Source organism: Entelurus aequoreus, linkage group LG16, assembly GCF_033978785.1.
Source record: "Entelurus aequoreus isolate RoL-2023_Sb linkage group LG16, RoL_Eaeq_v1.1, whole genome shotgun sequence".
In the NCBI taxonomy this organism is placed as follows: Eukaryota; Metazoa; Chordata; class Actinopteri; order Syngnathiformes; family Syngnathidae; genus Entelurus; species Entelurus aequoreus.
In genome coordinates this window covers 13206220-13224943 of record NC_084746.1, presented here as the reverse complement: position 1 = coordinate 13224943, position 18724 = coordinate 13206220, and the positions used below count along the sequence as shown (strand labels likewise).

General features: G+C 40.2%; 1 protein-coding gene across 1 annotated transcript in view; it reads right to left on the bottom strand.

The window, feature by feature from the left end:
• Positions 1 to 8231: 8231 nt before the first annotated feature.
• Positions 8232 to 18724, bottom strand: part of LOC133630609 (SPRY domain-containing SOCS box protein 4-like) — an 81420-nt gene continuing 70927 nt past the window's right edge. Inside the window, exon 3 of the mRNA XM_062022196.1 lies at positions 8232 to 8356. Within this exon, the coding sequence (XP_061878180.1) occupies positions 8232 to 8356 (125 nt within the window). The remainder of the gene's footprint in view (positions 8357 to 18724) is intronic.

Sequence of the window (18724 nt, the reverse complement as noted above, 5' to 3'; positions counted from 1 at the left end):
CTTCTTGTTATGTGACATTCATCCTCCACTGTTGCCATTTCTAATATAAAGTAGTGTAAAGTTCTTACTTATATCTGTCAGTAAACTCACCATGAAAGCACTAAAACATACCGGTGTAGTGAGTTTACATTATTCACCCAAGGAACTTTAGTTATTAGAGAGTACCGGTTGGGCGTTTTTTCACGGGACACATTTCCAGTGTTGTTGTTGTTGCACTAGTGAGCCACTGTTATTGATTGAAATAAAGTCTGAATGTCATTAAAACAGTCAGCGCCATCTTGTGACACTTCTTCCACTCCCGTCCTTGTGCATTTGGGATCTGCATAAGTCTCGAAAATGTGCACGCGTCCGCCCTTGTAGTCAATAAGCTCCTCCTTTTTCTCTATCTTCTTGTTATGTGACATTCATCCTCCACTGTTGCCATTTCTAATATAAAGTAGTGTAAAGTTCTTACTTATATCTGCCAGTAAACTCGCCATGAAAGCACTAAAACATACCGGTGTAGTGAGTTTACATTATTCACCCAAGGAACTTTAGTTATTAGAGAGTACCGGTTGGGCGTTTTTTCACAGGACACATTTCCGGGTGTTGTTGTTGCACTAGTGAGCCACGGATAAGGAGATGCTGCTCCGTTATTGATTGACGTAAAGTCTGAATGTCATTAAAACAGTTAGCGCCATGTTTTGACACTTCTTCCACTCCCGTCCTTGTGCATTTGGGATCTGCATAAGTCTCGAAAATTTGCAGGCGTCCGCCCTTGTAGTCGATAAGCTCCTCCTTTTTCTCTATCTTCTTGTTATGTGACATTCATCCTCCACTGTTGCCATTTCTAATATAAAGTAGTGTAAAGTTCTTACTTATATCTGTCAGTAAACTCGCCATGAAAGCACTAAAACATACCGGTGTAGTGAGTTTACATTATTCACCCAAGGAACTTTAGTTATTAGAGAGTACCGGTCGGGCGTTTTTTCACGGGACACATTTCCGGGTGTTGTTGTTGCACTAGTGAGCCACGGATGAGGAGATGCTGCTCCGTTATTGATTAAAATAAAGTCTGAATGTCATTAAAACAGTTAGTTCCATCTTTTGACACTTCTTCCACTCCAATCCTTGTGCATTTGGGATCTGCATAAGTCTCGAAAATTTGCACGCGTCCGCCCTTGTAGTCGATAAGCTCCTCCTTTTTCTCTATCTTCTTGTTATGTGACATTCATCCTCCACTGTTGCCATTTCTAATATAAAGTAGTGTAAAGTTCTTACTTATATCTGTCAGTAAACTCGCCATGAAAGCACTAAAACATACCGGTGTAGTGAGTTTACATTATTCACCCAAGGAACTTTAGTTATTAGAGAGTACCGGTCGGACGTTTTTTCACGGGACACATTTCCGGGTGTTGTTGTTGCACTAGTGAGCCACGGATAAGGAGATGCTGCTCCGTTATTGATTGACGTAAAGTCTGAATGTCATTAAAACAGTTAGCGCCATCTTGTGACACTTCTTCCACTCCCGTCCTTGTGCATTTGGGATCTGCATAAGTCTCGAAAATTTGCACGCGTCCGCCCTTGTAGTCGATAAACTCCTCCTTTTTCTCTATCTTCTTGTTATGTGACATCCATCCTCCACTGTTGCCATTTCTAATATAAAGTAGTGTAAAGTTCTTACTTATATCTGTCAGTAAACTCGCCATGAAAGCACTAAAACATACCGGTGTAGTGAGTTTACATTATTCACCCAAGGAACTTTAGTTATTAGAGAGTACCGGTCGGACGTTTTTTCACGGGACACATTTCCGGGTGTTGTTGTTGTTGCACTAGTGAGCCACTGTTATTGATTGAAATAAAGTCTGAATGTCATTAAAACAGTCAGCGCCATCTTGTGACACTTCTTCCACTCCCGGCTTTGTGCATTTGGGATCTGCATAAGTCTCGAAAATTTGCACGCGTCCGCCCTTGTAGTCGATAAGCTCCTCCTTTTTCTCTATCTTCTTGTTATGTGACATCCATCCTCCACTGTTGCCATTTGTAATATAAAGTAGTGTAAAGTTCTTACTTATATATGTCAGTAAACTCGCCATGAAAGCACTAAAACATACCGGTGTAGTGAGTTTACATTATTCACCCAAGGAACTTTAGTTATTAGAGAGTACCGGTTGGGCGTTTTTTCACGGGACACATTTCCGGGTGTTGTTGTTGCACTAGCGAGCCACGGATAAGGAGATGATGCTCCGTTATTGATTGACGTAAAGTCTGAATGTCATTAAAACAGTTTGCGCCATCTTTTGACTCTTCTTCCACTCCCGGCTTTGTGCATTTGGGATCTGCATAAGTCTCGAAAATTTGCACGCGTCCGCCCTTGTAGTCGATAAGCTCCTCCTTTTTCTCTATCTTCTTGTTATGTGACATTCATCCTCCACTGTTGCCATTTCTAATATAAAGTAGTGTAAAGTTCTTACTTATATCTGTCAGTAAACTCACCATGAAAGCACTAAAACATACCGGTGTAGTGAGTTTACATTATTCACCCAAGGAACTTTAGTTATTAGAGAGAACCTGTCGGACGGTTTTTCACGGGACACATTTCCAGTGTTGTTGTTGTTGCACTAGTGAGCCACTGTTATTGATTGAAATAAAGTCTGAATGTCATTAAAACAGTTAGCGCCATCTTTTGACTCTTCTTCCACTCCCGGCTTTGTGCATTTGGGATCTGCATAAGTCTCGAAAATTTGCACGCGTCCGCCCTTGTAGTCGATAAGCTCCTCCTTTTTCTCTATCTTCTTGTTATGTGACATTCATCCTCCACTGTTGCAATTTCTAATATAAAGTAGTGTAAAGTTCTTACTTATATCTGTCAGTAAACTCGCCATTAAAGCACTAAAACATACCGGTGTAGTGAGTTTACTTTATTCACCCAAGGAACTTTAGTTATTAGAGAGTACCGGTCGGACGGTTTTTCACGGGACACATTTCCAGTGTTGTTGTTGTTGCACTAGTGAGCCACTGTTATTGATTGAAATAAAGTCTGAATGTCATTAAAACAGTTAGCGCCATCTTGTGACACTTCTTCCACTCCCGTCCTTGTGCATTTGGGATCTGCATAAGTCTCGAAAATTTGCAGGCGTCCGCCCTTGTAGTCAATAAGCTCCTCCTTTTTCTTTATCTTCTTGTTATGTGACATTCATCCTCCACTGTTGCCATTTGTAATATAAAGTAGTGTAAAGTTCTTACTTTTATCTGTCAGTAAACTCGCCATGAAAGCACTAAAACATACCGGTGTAGTGAGTTTACATTATTCACCCAAGGAACTTTAGTTATTAGAGAGTACCGGTTGGGCGTTTTTTCACGGGACACATTTCCGGGTGTTGTTGTTGCACTAGTGAGCCACGGATAAGGAGATGCTGCTCCGTTATTGATTGACGTAAAGTCTGAATGTCATTAAAACAGTTAGCGCCATCTTTTGACACTTCTTCCACTCCCGTCCTTGTGCATTTGGGATCTGCATAAGTCTCGAAAATTTGCAGGCGTCCGCCCTTGTAGTCAATAAGCTCCTCCTTTTTCTTTATCTTCTTGTCATGTGACATTCATCCTCCACTGTTGCCATTTCTAATACAAAGTAGTGTAAAGTTCTTACTTATATCTGTCAGTAAACTCGCCATGAAAGCACTAAAACATACCGGTGTAGTGAGTTTACATTATTCACCCAAGGAACTTTAGTTATTAGAGAGTACCGGTTGGGCGTTTTTTCACGGGACACATTTAGGGGTGTTGTTGTTGCACTAGTGAGCCACGGATAAGGAGATGCTGCTCCGTTATTGATTGACGTAAAGTCTGAATGTCATTAAAACAGTTAGCGCCATCTTTTGACACTTCTTCCACTCATGTCCTTGTGCATTTGGGATCTGCATAAGTCTCGAAAATTTGCAGGCGTCCGCCCTTGTAGTCGATAAACTCCTCCTTTTTCTCTATCTTCTTGTTATGTGACATTCATCCTCCACTGTTGCAATTTCTAATATAAAGTAGTGTAAAGTTCTTACTTATATCTGTCAGTAAACTCACCATGAAAGCACTAAAACATACCGGTGTAGTGAGTTAACATTATTCACCCAAGGAACTTTAGTTATTAGAGAGTACCGGTCGGACGTTTTTTCACGGGACACATTTCCGGGTGTTGTTGTTGTTGCACTAGTGAGCCACTGTTATTGATTGAAATAAAGTCTGAATGTCATTAAAACAGTTAGCGCCATCTTTTGACACTTCTTCCACTCCTGTCCTTGTGCATTTGGGATCTGCATAAGTCTCGAAAATTTGCACGCGTCCGCCCTTGTAGTCGATAAGCTCCTCCTTTTTCTCTATCTTCTTGTTATGTGACATTCATCCACCACTGTTGCCATTTCTAATATAAAGTAGTGTAAAGTTCTTACTTATATCTGTCAGTAAACTCACCATGAAAGCACTAAAACATACCGGTGTAGTGAGTTTACATTATTCACCCAAGGAACTTTAGTTATTAGAGAGTACCGGTCGGACGGTTTTTCACGGGACACATTTCCGGTGTTGTTGTTGTTGCACTAGTGAGCCACTGTTAATGATTGAAATAAAGTCTGAATGTCATTAAAACAGTTAGCGCCATCTTGTGACACTTCTTCCACTCCCGTCCTTGTGCATTTGGGATCTGCATAAGTCTCGAAAATTTGCAGGCGTCCGCCCTTGTAGTCAATAAGCTCCTCCTTTTTCTCTATCTTCTTGTTATGTGACATTCATCCTCCACTGTTGCCATTTCTAATATAAAGTAGTGTAAAGTTCTTACTTATATCTGTCAGTAAACTCGCCATTAAAGCACTAAAACATACCGGTGTAGTGAGTTTACATTATTCACCCAAGGAACTTTAGTTATTAGAGAGAACCGGTCGGACGGTTTTTCACGGGACACATTTCCAGTGTTGTTGTTGTTGCACTAGTGAGCCACTGTTAATGATTGAAATAAAGTCTGAATGTCATTAAAACAGTTAGCGCCATCTTGTGACACTTCATCCACTCCCGTCCTTGTGCATTTGGGATCTGCATAAGTCTCGAAAATTTGCACGCGTCCGCCCTTGTAGTCAATAAGCTCCTCCTTTTTCTCTATCTTCTTGTTATGTGACATTGCCATTTCTAATATAAAGTAGTGTAAAGTTCTTACTTAGTAGACTCGCTATGAAAGCGCTCAAAACTACAGGCTACAACAAAGATGACGAGGAGAAGTCTGAATGTCATTAAAACAGTTAGCTCCATCTTTTGCCCGCCTTTTCCACTCCCGTCCTTGCACGCTACACCGCTGCAACAAAGATGACGGGGAGAAGACGCTGTCGAAGTGGAGGCACGTAAATGAGACCGCCCACCTGAAGCGACTGTCCGAAAGCGGCTTGAAGATGATCTGTAAAACATCATCAATGCCAGTGTTTTTCAACCACTGAAGCATAGGGAAGGCTATGCAAAACGAAAGTAAAACTGAACTGGCTACCAAGTAAACAAAAACAGAATGCTGGACGACAGCAAAGACTTACGATCAACAATGTCCCCACAAAGAAGGGAAGCGTCCACACAATTGAAATAGCGTTGTTTGCCAATACAAAGCAGGTCAGCTGCTACAGGAAAACACCAACAAAACAGGAAGAGCCACCAAAATAACAGCGCAAGACAGGAACTAAAGCAACTACACACAGGAAAACAACAACAGACTCAAACAAAAAAAAGACAACCTGGTGGAGTTTCATTTTTTAACGTTTCTGTGGTGTGCCTCCTCGTTTTAAAAAAATCAACTCTTTTAGTCCAGGCTAGACTACTGCAACGCACTTCTTGTCGGGATCCCCAGCAAGAGGATCCAGAAGCTGCGATACATACAGAATAGTGCTGCTAGGATCCTGATGAGAGTGCGGAAACAGGACCATATCACACCAGCTCTCAAATCCCTTCACTGGCTTCCTGTTCCACTCAGGATTGAATACAAAGTCTCCCTACTAACCCACCAGTGCCTCCATGGAAATGCCCCCCCCCCCCCCCCCCTCTACCTCTAAGAACTGCTCACCCCCAAATCCTCCACACGACACCTCCGCTCCGGACAGACTAAACTCCTCCAACCTCCGAGGACAAAGCTACGAACAGTCTGTGGAACGCTCTCCCTGACCACCTGAGGGCACCACAGACTGTGGATGCTTTTAAAAAAGGCTTAAAACCCCTTCTTTTAAAAAAAGCCTTTTTTTTTTAGATATATGCATACTAGTTCTAGCTATTTGGCTGTTCTATTTTTTATTTCATTTTTTAATCATCTTTTTATTTTTTTAATACACTGTAGCACTTTGAGGTTGTTTACTCAATGTAAAGTGCTTTTTACAAATACAATCTATTATTATTATTACTATTAGGACTCCTTTAATACGCCTTATAATCCGGTGCGAAAAATATGAAAAAAGATTAAAAAATAGAGCATTCATCGCCAGTGCGCCCTATAGACCGGAAAATACAGTATATATATGTACAAACCCCGTTTCCATACGAGTTGGGAAATTGTGTTAGATGTAAATATAAACGGAATACAATGATTTGCAAATCATTTTCAACCCATATTCAATTGAATATGCTACAAAGACAACATATTTGATGTTCAAACTATAAACATTTTTTTTTTTTTTGCAAATAATCATTAACTTTAGTATTTGATGCCAGCAACACGTGACAAAGAAGTTGGGAAAGGTGGCAATAAATACTGATAAAGTTGAGGAATGCTCATCAAACACTTATTTGGAACATCCCACAGGTGAACAGGCAAATTGGGAACAGGTGGGTGCCATGATTGGGTATAAAAGTAGATTCCATGAAATGCTCAGTCATTCACAAACAAGGATGGGGCGAGGGTCACCACTTTGTCAACAAATGCGTGAGCAAATTGTTGAACAGTTTAAGAAAAACCTTTCTCAAGCAGCTATTGCAAGGAATTTAGGGATTTCACCATCTACGCTCCGTAATATCATCAAAGGGTTGAGAGAATCTGGAGAAATCACTGCACGTAAGCAGCTAAGCCCGTGACCTTCCATCCCTCAGGCTGTACTGCATCAACAAGCGACATCAGTGTGTAAAGGATATCACCACATGGGCTCAGGAACACTTCAGAAACCCACTGTCAGTAACTACAGTTGGTCGCTACATCTGTAAGTGCAAGTTAAAACTCTCCTATGCAAGGCGAAAACCGTTTATCAACAACACCCAGAAATGCCGTCGCCTTCGCTGGGCCTGAGCTCATCTAAGATGGACTGATACAAAGTGGAAAAGTGTTCTGTGGTCTGACGAGTCCACATTTCAAATTGTTTTTGGAAACTGTGGACGTCGTGTCCTCCGGACCAAAGAGGAAAAGAACCATCCGGATTGTTATAGGCGCAAAGTGTAAAAGCCAGCATGTGTGATGGTATGGGGGTGTATTAGTGCCCAAGACATGGGTAACTCACACATCTGTGAAGGCGCCATTAATGCTGAAAGGTACATACAGGTTTTGGAGCAACATATGTTGCCATCCAAGCAACGTTACCATGGACGCCCCTGCTTATTTCAGCAAGACAATGCCAAGCCACGTGTTACATCAACGTGGCTTCATAGTAAAAGAGTGCGGGTACTAGACTGGCCTGCCTGTAGTCCAGACCTGTATCCCATTGAAAATGTGTGGCGCATTATGAAGCCTAAAATAGCACAAGGGAGACCCCCGGACTGTTGAACAACTTAAGCTGTACATAAAACAAGAATGGGAAAGAATTCCACCTGAGAAGCTTCAAAAATGTGTCTCCTCAGTTCCCAAACCTTTACTGAGTGTTGTTAAAAGGAAAGGCCATGTAACACAGTGGTGAACATGCCTTTTCCCAACTACTTTGGCACGTGTTGCAGCCATGAAATTCTAAGTTAATTATTATTTGCAAAAAAAAATAAAGTTAATGAGTTTGAACATCAAATATCTTGTCTTTGTAGTGCATTCAATTGAATATGGGTTGAAAAGGATTTGCAAATCATTGTATTCCGTTTATATTTACATCTAACACAATTTCCCAACTCATATGGAAACGGGGTTTGTACCAACAAAGTGAGTCAGAGGTCATTTCTGGTATGAGTGAGGTGTGTTGTGAAGCGGGCTTACGCCACACCTACACTCACGCCATGCTTCCATTATTTGTTTATAAGCAAGGTGAACGAGACCAAATCCGCATTCTGACGGGCTAATATGAATAAGTCAATATATGGAAACACTGGCTCATGTTCTGAAGACGGCAGGCGTTGTTCTCCAGCGCTGACTCAGTGCTGACGCCGTCCTCCAAGGACGGGTGTTGCACAGTATTCCGCACTGACAGAAGGATAGGACTGATTTTGGAGACAAAAGGGAAAATTGCGTGGTTGCCGTGCAGATTCAAACGGGTGCACAAAGAAGTACTGAAAGTAGCGCAAAGGTGAGAAGAAGAGGGAAGCATTGAAGGACAAGAAGGACGCGGCGCCATTTTTACATACAGCAACAAACGCAATGAGAAAGTATCGAATTGGTACAAAGTGTCTGTCAGAGTAATTGTATCTAAGTTGTCACAAAACTTTGTGTTGCCGCGAGTTCCCGGCGAGAGGACAAAAGCTGTCTTTGATCCTACCAAGCAAAAGGCTTGTAAAACTCCACTGCGTAGGATGGGAAGCGACATGAAGGTGTCGGTTTCTTCGATCTATCGCGATCCACAGGAAGATCTCATCTTGACGTGAAATCTACAAAGCGGAGAGGAAGCAGGACCTGACGCGAGCTCCAGGCATCTTTTCTTTGAACTGTTTTGCGACCGAGGGCAACGGCTGTTTACGACCCCCCCTTCCTTTAGAAACAGCTATGTAATCAGGGAAAGTCCAAATAAAAGAGGAGGCGTGCAACCTTTCGAGCGTGGGACGACACTGCACAAGGGTACAGGTCTACGCGTTTCTCCTCGTTGAGCTAAATTGAATCCTGTCTCGGTTTAATTCCTTGCTTCTTGTCTGTTTAATAGATGTCATCGGTGTTTGAACCTGACAGTGTCGATACTTTTCACAACCATAGCGAGCACAGAAGGGAAATTTAGAGCTAGGGACGCACCTTGGGATGGACATTTGTTTACGGCAGGGGTGTCCAAAGTGCGGCCCGGGGGCCATTTGCAGCCCGCAGCTAATTGTTTACCGGCCCGCCACACATTCTGCAAAAATTTCAAAATTGATAATATTGCAAAAATTTAAAAAAACATTTAAAAAAAGTGGAATGAGGTGAAATCTAACAAGAAAAAGTTGCAATGTTGACACAAAGCTGCCATGCAGGCTGTTTTTTTTCTTTTGTCTTTGTTTATTTTTCTTTTTTTTTGCCATTGCTAAAAAAAAAAAAAAAGACAAAAAATCTATGTTATAATGAATTATTACTTAAAAAATATCACTTTAAAATGTTTTACGTGGAAAAAATATTGCATACCGAGGATGTCGTTGTGGCTTGTACAGCCCTTTGAGACACTTGTGATTTAGGGCTATATAAATAAACATTGATTGATTGATTGATATATTGTGTGGTTGCCATAAAAAAAAACATCAAAGTTTTATTTGACAAAAGAGCATAATACAAACAAAATAATAGTTCAAACGTAAAATGGACAGATATATCTGAAGTTGATCTCGTAATTTAAGTGTTAAAAGTTTTAAAAAAAACTAATAAAAATGTATCACTTTATGAGTGGGGGACCTTTTGGATCCCAAATATATTTAGTAGTATTTTATTTAACATTTCACTGTGATTACTCAAAAATATTAAAGAATTTAAATCAATGGTGTTCTGCATTATTGATCTTTTAGGGCTCTAATGACTAAATAATGCATATTTCAGTTTTACTATAAAAAACAAAGTTGTCTTTGACAGAAAAGGCATAAAACCTTTTTTTTTATTTTTTTTTTTACTTTATATCAACCTGAAGTTGATATAGAGATTTACTGTAAGCGTTAAATAAAAAATAATAATAATTTGACTTATTTTTTACATTTTAATGACTGAGACCCTTTATGGTCCCCGGGAGCCCTAAAGGTTAAAAAAAAAAAAAATCCATATATTTTATTAAGATTTGAAAATGAAAAATATCAAAATGGCCCCCGCATGCTTAAATTTTTCCGTGTACGGCCCTCAGTGGAAAAAGTTTGGACACCCCTGGTTTACGGTTACTTGATCAACTACTGTGTGGCCGTCAATTTCTATAGCGCACGTTCTCAACTCCTGTTTTAGATTGATACTATTTTCATCACATCTATGTGTCTGCAAACTTTGTAAGTCTTTAGGTGTCATAAATCAAATAAATATGATAATATCTTCAATGTAGAGGCAACTTGTGTTTCCACTTGACTGCAACTTTAAAGAAACACCAAATGTTTTTAGTTTTGATTCAGCCTCTGTGCTGCACCTGATTCTTGTACGTGTGATATAATGTAGGGTTGTACGGTATACCGGTACTAGTATAGTACCGCAATACTAATGAATCATATTCCGTACTATACCGCCTCTAAAAAGTACCGGTCACCACCCCATTTTTTTTTTTTTTTTTAACGGGCATGACGGTGCCTTGTCGTCACGTCATGACATTGCTGGTTTTACGAGCGGAGGAGCATGTTCGGCAGCGCACACACACAGAGTACTTACAAGCAGACACAGTGTGTAGACAGAAAAGGGAGAACGGACGCATTTTGGCTTAAAAAGTAAAGATAAAGGTGAAGTTATAACACTGAAACACCCTCAGGGAAGAGGTGCTTTAAAACTAAATCACTAATCCTGGCCTCCATGGCGACAAATAAAGTGAGTTTCGAACAAGTACCATTATCACTGGAGGACGAGGAATAGCTAAACATGCTTCGCTATACACCGTAGCTCACCGGCGTCACAATGTAAACAAACGCCATGGGTGGATCTACACCTGACATCCCCTGTAATGATACCAAGTACAGGAGCGTATCTAGTCGATACTACTATGATTACATCGATATTTTTTAGCATCACAAAATCTTTTTTCGTTTTTAAAAAATTTATATTATGTTTATAAAGTCAGTAAATACGTCCCCGGACACATGAGGACTTTGAATATGACAAATGTATGATCCTGTAGCTGCTTGGTATCGGATCGATACCTAAATGTGGGGTATCATCCAAAACTAATGTAAAGTATCAAAGAAGAGAAGAATAAGTCATTATTACATTTTAACAGAAGTGTAGATAGAACATGTTAAAACAGAAAATAAGCCGATATTAACAGTAAATGAACAAGTAGATTAATAATACATTTTTACAGTTTGTCCCTCATAATGTGTACAAAATAATAGGTGTATAAATGACACAATATGTTACTGCATATGTCAGCAGACTAATTAGGAGTCTTTGTTTGTTTACTTACTACTAAAAGACAAGTTGTCTAGTATGTTCACTATTTTATTTAAGGACTAAATTACAATAATAAACATATGTTTCATGTACACTAAGATTTGTTGTTCAAATAAAGCCAATAATGCCACTTTTTTGTGGTCTCCTTTATTTTTAAAAGTATCGATACCACAATATTAGTATCGGGACAACCCTAATAGAATGCTTATCTATTTGTACAACTTCCTGGCCACACACACACACACACACACACACACACACACACACACACACACACACACACACACACACACACACACACACACACACACACACACACACACACACACACACACACACACACACGTCGGACTACACAAGGGTCATTTTTTTTTAAACCTTCCAATCCTTTAAACCTGACCTCGCTTCCTGGGGCGGATCAGACGCTTCCTTCCTGTCCGTCTAAGAACCTGGGACTCCCGACAATAGAAGGACTGGACGGGAGTCGCACACGTGTTCTAAAGACCTAAGTGTCTCCTACCAGACAGTTGGCGACTAAGTCTGGCGTGCTTTGGCGGGTGGCGGGCGACAGACGGCAGGAAGTGATGGAGTGTTTGGACAGTGTGGGGAAACAGGAGCACAGCAGAAGAAGAACACTCTGACCATTCAGGTTTATTACGCAGCCTCCTTTTGACTGATCGCTACTCATGGGATGACAATGAGAAACCTTGGAGGGGACCCCAGATGTGAGAGTCCAGTCCATAATGGATCTAACATAATAGTGAGAGTCCAGTCCATAGTGGATCTAACATAATAGTGTGAGAGTCCAGTCCATAGTGGATCTAACATAATAGGGTGAGAGTCCAGTCCATAGTGGATCTAACATAATAGTGTGAGAGTCCAGTCCATAGTGGATCTAACATAATAGTGTGAGAGTCCAGTCCATAGTGGATCTAACATAATAGTGTGAGAGTCCAGTCCATAGTGGATCTACCATAATAGTGTGAGAGTCCAGTCCATAGTGGATCTAACATAATAGTGTGAGAGTCCAGTCCATAGTGGATCTAACATAATAGTGAGAGTCCAGTCCATAGTGGATCTAACATAATAGTGTGAGAGTCCAGTCCATAGTGGGGCCAGCAGGAGATCATCTTGAGTGAAACGGCAGATCAACTGGTCTAAAAGAATGTCTCTGCGCTGCTGACTTGTCTCCACTCAAGATGATCTCCTGCTTGCCCCACTATGGACTGGACTCTCACTATTATGTTAGATCCACTATGGACTGGACTCTCACACTATTATGTTAGATCCACTATGGACTGGACTCTCACACTATTATGTTAGATCCAGATTCCTAGATATGGTCGAAACTATTTAAAGTGCACTACGCATAATAAACGCAACATTGTTAATATTGCTTCTACGGATAATCTTAACAAAAACTCGTCAAAACAGCCCAATACCTATAATATGGGCTTTTTAAACATAAGATCATTGTCTCCCAAGGCGTTATTAGTTAACGAGGTCATTAGAGACAACAATCTTAACGTCATTGGTCTCAGCGAAACCTGGCTCAAACCAGACGAATTTTTTGCGCTAAATGAGGCATCTCCTCCTAACTATACGAATGCGCATGTTGCCCGTCCTCTTAAAAGGGGAGGAGGTGTCGCACTAATATACAATGAAAATTTCAACCTTACCCCTAACCTAAATAATAAATATAAATCGTTTGAGGTGCTTACTATGAGGTCTGTCACACCGCTACCTCTTGACCTGGCTGTTATCTACCGCCCCCCTGGGCCCTATTCGGACTTCATCAGTGAATTCTCAGAGTTCGTTGCTGATCTAGTGACGCACGCCAACAATATAATCATAATGGGGGACTTTAATATCCATATGAATACCCCATCAGGCCCTCAGTGCGTGGCGCTCCAAACCATAATTGATAGCTGTGGTCTTACACAAATAATAAATGAACCCACGCATCGCAACGGTAATACGATAGATCTAGTGCTTGTCAGGGGTGTCACCACCTCCAAAGTTATGATACTTCCGTATACTAAAGTAATGTCCGATCATTACCTTATAAAATTTGAAGTTTTGACTCATTGTCAACAAGCTAATAATAATAATAACTGCTATAGCGGCCGCAACATTAATGCTGCCACAACGATGACTCTTGCTGACCTACTGCCTTCGGTAATGGCACCATTCCCAAATTATGTCGGCTCTATTGATAACCTCACTAACAACTTTGACGATGCCTTGCGTGAAATTATTGATAATATAGCACCGCTAAAGCAAAAAAGGGCCCCTAAAAGGCGCACCTCATGGTTTACAGAAGAAATTAGAGCTCATAAATTATCATGTAGAAAGCTGGAACGCAAATGGCGCGCGACTAAACGTGAGGTTTTCCATCAAGCATGGAGTGATAGTTTAATAACTTATAAACGCATGCTTACCTTAGCTAAAGCTAAATACTACTCAAATCTCATCCGCCTCAACAAAAACGATCCTAAATTTCTGTTTAGTACAGTAGCATCGCTAACCCAACAAGGGACTCCTCCCAGTAGCTCCACCCACTCGGCAGATGATTTTATGAATTTCTTTAATAAGAAAATTGAACTCATTAAAAAGGAGATTAAAGACAACGCATCCCAGCTACAACTGGGTTCTATTAACACAAATACGACTGTATATACGACGGACACTGCCCTCCAAAATAGTCTCTCTATTTTTGATGAAATAACATTAGAGGAATTATTACAGCGTGTAAGTGGGATAAAACAAACAACATGTTTACTTGACCCACTTCCTGGGAAACTTATCAAGGAACTGTTTGTATTATTAGGTCCATCAGTGTTAAATATTATAAACTTATCACTTTCCTCCGGCACTGTTCCCCTAGCATTCAAAAAAGCGGTTATTCATCCTCTGCTCAAAAGACCTAACCTCGATCCTGACCTCATGGTAAACTACCGACCGGTCTCCCACCTTCCGTTTATTTCCAAAATTCTCGAAAAAACTGTTGCACAGCAGCTAAATGAACACTTAGTGACTAACAATCTCTGTGAACCTTTTCAATCCGGTTTCAGGGCAAATCACTCTACGGAGACAGCCCTCGCAAAAATGACTAATGATCTATTGCTAACGATGGATTCTGATGCGTCATCTATGTTGCTGCTTCTTGATCTTAGCGCCGCTTTCGATACCGTCGATCATAATATTTTATTAGAGCGTATCAAAACACGTATTGGTATGTCAGACTTAGCCTTGTCTTGGTTTAACTCTTATCTTACTGACAGGATGCAGTGTGTCTCCCATAACAATGTGACCTCGGACTATGTTAAGGTAACGTGCGGAGTTCCCCAGGGTTTGGTTCTTGGCCCTGCACTCTTTAGTATTTACATGCTGCCGCTAGGTGACATCATACGCAAATACGGTGTTAGCTTTCACTGTTATGCTGATGACACTCAACTCTACATGCCCCTAAAGCTGACCAACACGCCGGACTGTAGTCAGCTGGAGGCGTGTCTTAATGAAATTAAACAATGGATGTCCGCTAACTTTTTGCAACTCAACGCTAAGAAAACGGAAATGCTGATTATCGGTCCTGCTAGACACCGACATCTATTTAATAATACCACCTTAACATTTGACAACCAAACAATTAAACAAGGCGACTCCGTAAAGAATCTGGGTATTATCTTCGACCCAACTCTCTCGTTTGAGTCACACATTAAGAGTGTTACTAAAACGGCCTTCTTTCATCTCCGTAATATCGCTAAAATTCGTTCCATTTTGTCCACTAGCGACGCTGAGATCATTATTCATGCGTTCGTTACGTCTCCTCTCGATTACTGTAACATATTATTTTCGGGCCTCCCTATGTCTAGCATTAAAAGATTACAGTTGGTACAAAATGCGGCTGCAAGGCTTTTGACAAAAACAAGAAAGTTTGATCATATTACGCCTATACTGGCTCACCTGCACTGGCTTCCTGTGCACTTAAGATGCGACTTTAAGGTTTTACTACTTACGTATAAAATACTACACGGTTTAGCTCCAGCCTATCTCGCCGATTGTATTGTACCATATGTCCCGGCAAGAAATCTGCGTTCAAAGAACTCCGGCTTATTAGTGATTCCCAGAGCCAAAAAAAAGTCTGCGGGCTATAGAGCGTTTTCTATTCGGGCTCCAGTACTCTGGAATGCCCTCCCGGTAACAGTTAGAGATGCTACCTCAGTAGAAGCATTTAAGTCTCATCTTAAAACTCATTTGTATAATCTAGCCTTTAAATAGACCCCCCTTTTTAGACCAGTTGATCTGCCGTTTCTTTTCTTCTCTCCTCTTCTCCCCTGTCCCTTGCGAGGGGGAGTTGCATAGGTCCGGTGGCCATGGATGAAGTGCTGGCTGTCCAGAGCCGGGACCCCGGGTGGACCACTAGCCTGTGCATCGGTTGGGGACATCTCTGCGCTGCTGACCCGTCTCCGCTCAGGATGGTTTCCTGCTGGCCCCACTATGGACTGGACTCTCGCTGATGTGTTGGATCCACTGTGGACTGGACTTTCACAATATTATGTCAGACCCACTCGACATCCTTTGCTTTCGGTCTCCCCTAGAGGGGGGGGTTACCCACATATGCGGTCCTCTCCAAGGTTTCTCATAGTCATTCACCGACGTCCCACTGGGGTGAGTTTTTCCTTGCCCGTATGTGGGCTCTGTACCGAGGATGTCGTTGTGGCTTGTGCAGCCCTTTGAGACACTTGTGATTTAGGGCTATATAAATAAACATTGATTGACTATGGACTGGACTCTCACTATTATGTTAGATCCACTGTGGACTGGACTCTCACTATTATGTTAGATCCACTATGGACTGGACTCTCACACTATTATGTTAGATCCACTATAGACTGGACTCTCACACTATTATGTTAGATCCACTATGGACTGGACTCACACTATTATGTTAGATCCACTATGGACTAGACTCACACTATTATGTTAGATCCACTATGGACTGGATTCTCACAACATTAACTAGATCCACTCGACTTGAAGTCACCTTAATGTGTGTTCCTACATTTGTGTTCCACCTCTTAGATGAAGAGAGCACTTATGATTGTGGTCTACAGAGTCAACAACTAAAAACTAAGGTTTAGTTTTCTCTAAAGGCATACATGTGTCTAAATATGGACTAAATTTGAGTGGTCAGCTTGAAGCGTCCCTCTGTCTCGGACTCCCTAATGGTCATGTGACATGAGTGTCTGTTATGATTTTACTTCCTGGCCTTATCTTGCCTCTGATTGGCCATTCCGTAATGTTTGGCCCTAACCTTAGCCAATTGTGACTCAAGAAACGCTGAAATGCTTTGGCTTTTCTTCACGGGAGAAGCAGTTAGTTTGTGTGCATTTCGTGTGTTTCATCACATTTTGTCGACTAAAAATGACAAACATAGTCGAGCCTCTTCTGCGTGTCACACTGGAGCACGTGTGTAGCAACCATCATCCATGCAGCAACTACATCTATGTCAGCCTGCCTCATTAGCTCCTCCTGGCTCCTCCACGTCAAGTTCTCTCCTCCCACACACACACACAAACACACACACACACACACACACACACATACACACACGCGCACACAATCTTGTATTCTTGAGACCTCCGAAAAATCCCTCCTTTTTGGGACCAGCCTTTCTAGATATGTAAAGAAGTGTATTTACAACATTAATAATATATAAATACTATGCAATACTATGAGTTGGAATTTCACAAGAAAAAGGTCACAATTTCACAAGAATAATTTAAATTTTTGGCAGTATTATAAAAAAAGTCAAAATTTTACTCAGCAGAAGTCAAGATTTTACAAGAAAAACTGAACATTTGTGCAATATTATGATAAAAGTTGGACTTTTACTCAATAACAGTCGCAATTTTACAAGAAAAGCTTAACATTTTATGAAAAGAGTCGCAATGTTACTCAACAAGTCACATTTTTATAAGAAAACTTAAATATTTTGGCAATATTATAATAATAGTCACAATTTTACTCCAAAAATGTCACTATTGTACAAGAACAACAAAAAAAAGGCAATATTGTGATAAAAGTCGGAATTTTATATGACAAATGTCACTACTTTGCATTAAAAAAGTAATAATTTTACATAAAAAAGTCATAATTTTAGGAGAAAATATTGCAATATTACAGAAACAGAAAGAATATGAGAAATTGTTCCCAATTTTATTTAAAAAAAGTCGACACATTGTGAGGAAAAGACTGCTATAAGTTTTTTTTTTGTAATTGGTTTTTAATCTTCATTATTAATTGTTATTACAGTATGTCCCTATATACATATTTATTTTATTTTATTTCTATTAATTTTGGCCAAAGGGGGTGCATTTTAATTTCTTACACACACGTTAGTACATATGTTGACCAGAGGGGGAGCACTTCAAATGTTTACACACACTTGTTATTTCATATGTTGACCAGAAGGGGAGCACTTTTAAAAAGTGACACAGCCAATTTGACCACTCTAGTTTTGATAGATGTCACCAGCAGGGGTGCTAATGAGACATTCTCTTTTAGATGCAATGTTATTGGGACCATGATTTATGTCATCACTTGTTCACACCTCCTCATATGGAAGATACTTTTCCTTCTTCATGTCTCAAGAAGGGTAGAAATACAAGAACACACACACACACACACACACACACACACACACACACACACACACACACACACACACACACACACACACACACACACACACGCACACACACACACACACTTGTATTAGTTACCTTCTTGATATATAAAGATGTGTATTTACAACATTAATAATATATACATAGTATGCAAATATAAAAAAGGTTATTGTGAAAAATGAGTTGGAATTTCACAAGAAAAACTTAGAATGTTGGCAGTATTATAATAATAAAAGTCGAAATTTTACTCAACAGAAGTCAAAATTTTACAAGAAAAACTGAACATTTGTGCAATATTATGATAAAAGTTGGAATTTTTCTCAATGACAGTCACAATTTTACAAGAAAACTGAACATTTTGGCAATTTTATGAAAAGAGTCGTAATTTTACTCAACAAAAGTCACAATTTTATAAGAAAACTTTAAAATGTTGGCAATATTATAATGATAATCGGAATTTTGCACGGCAAAATTATGACAAAAGTCACAATTTTACTCAAAAAATGACACTATTTTACAAGAACAACAAAAAAAAATGGCAATATTGTGATAAAAGTCGGAATTTTATATGACAAATGCCACTATGCATTAAAAAAGTAATAATTTTACATAAAAAAGT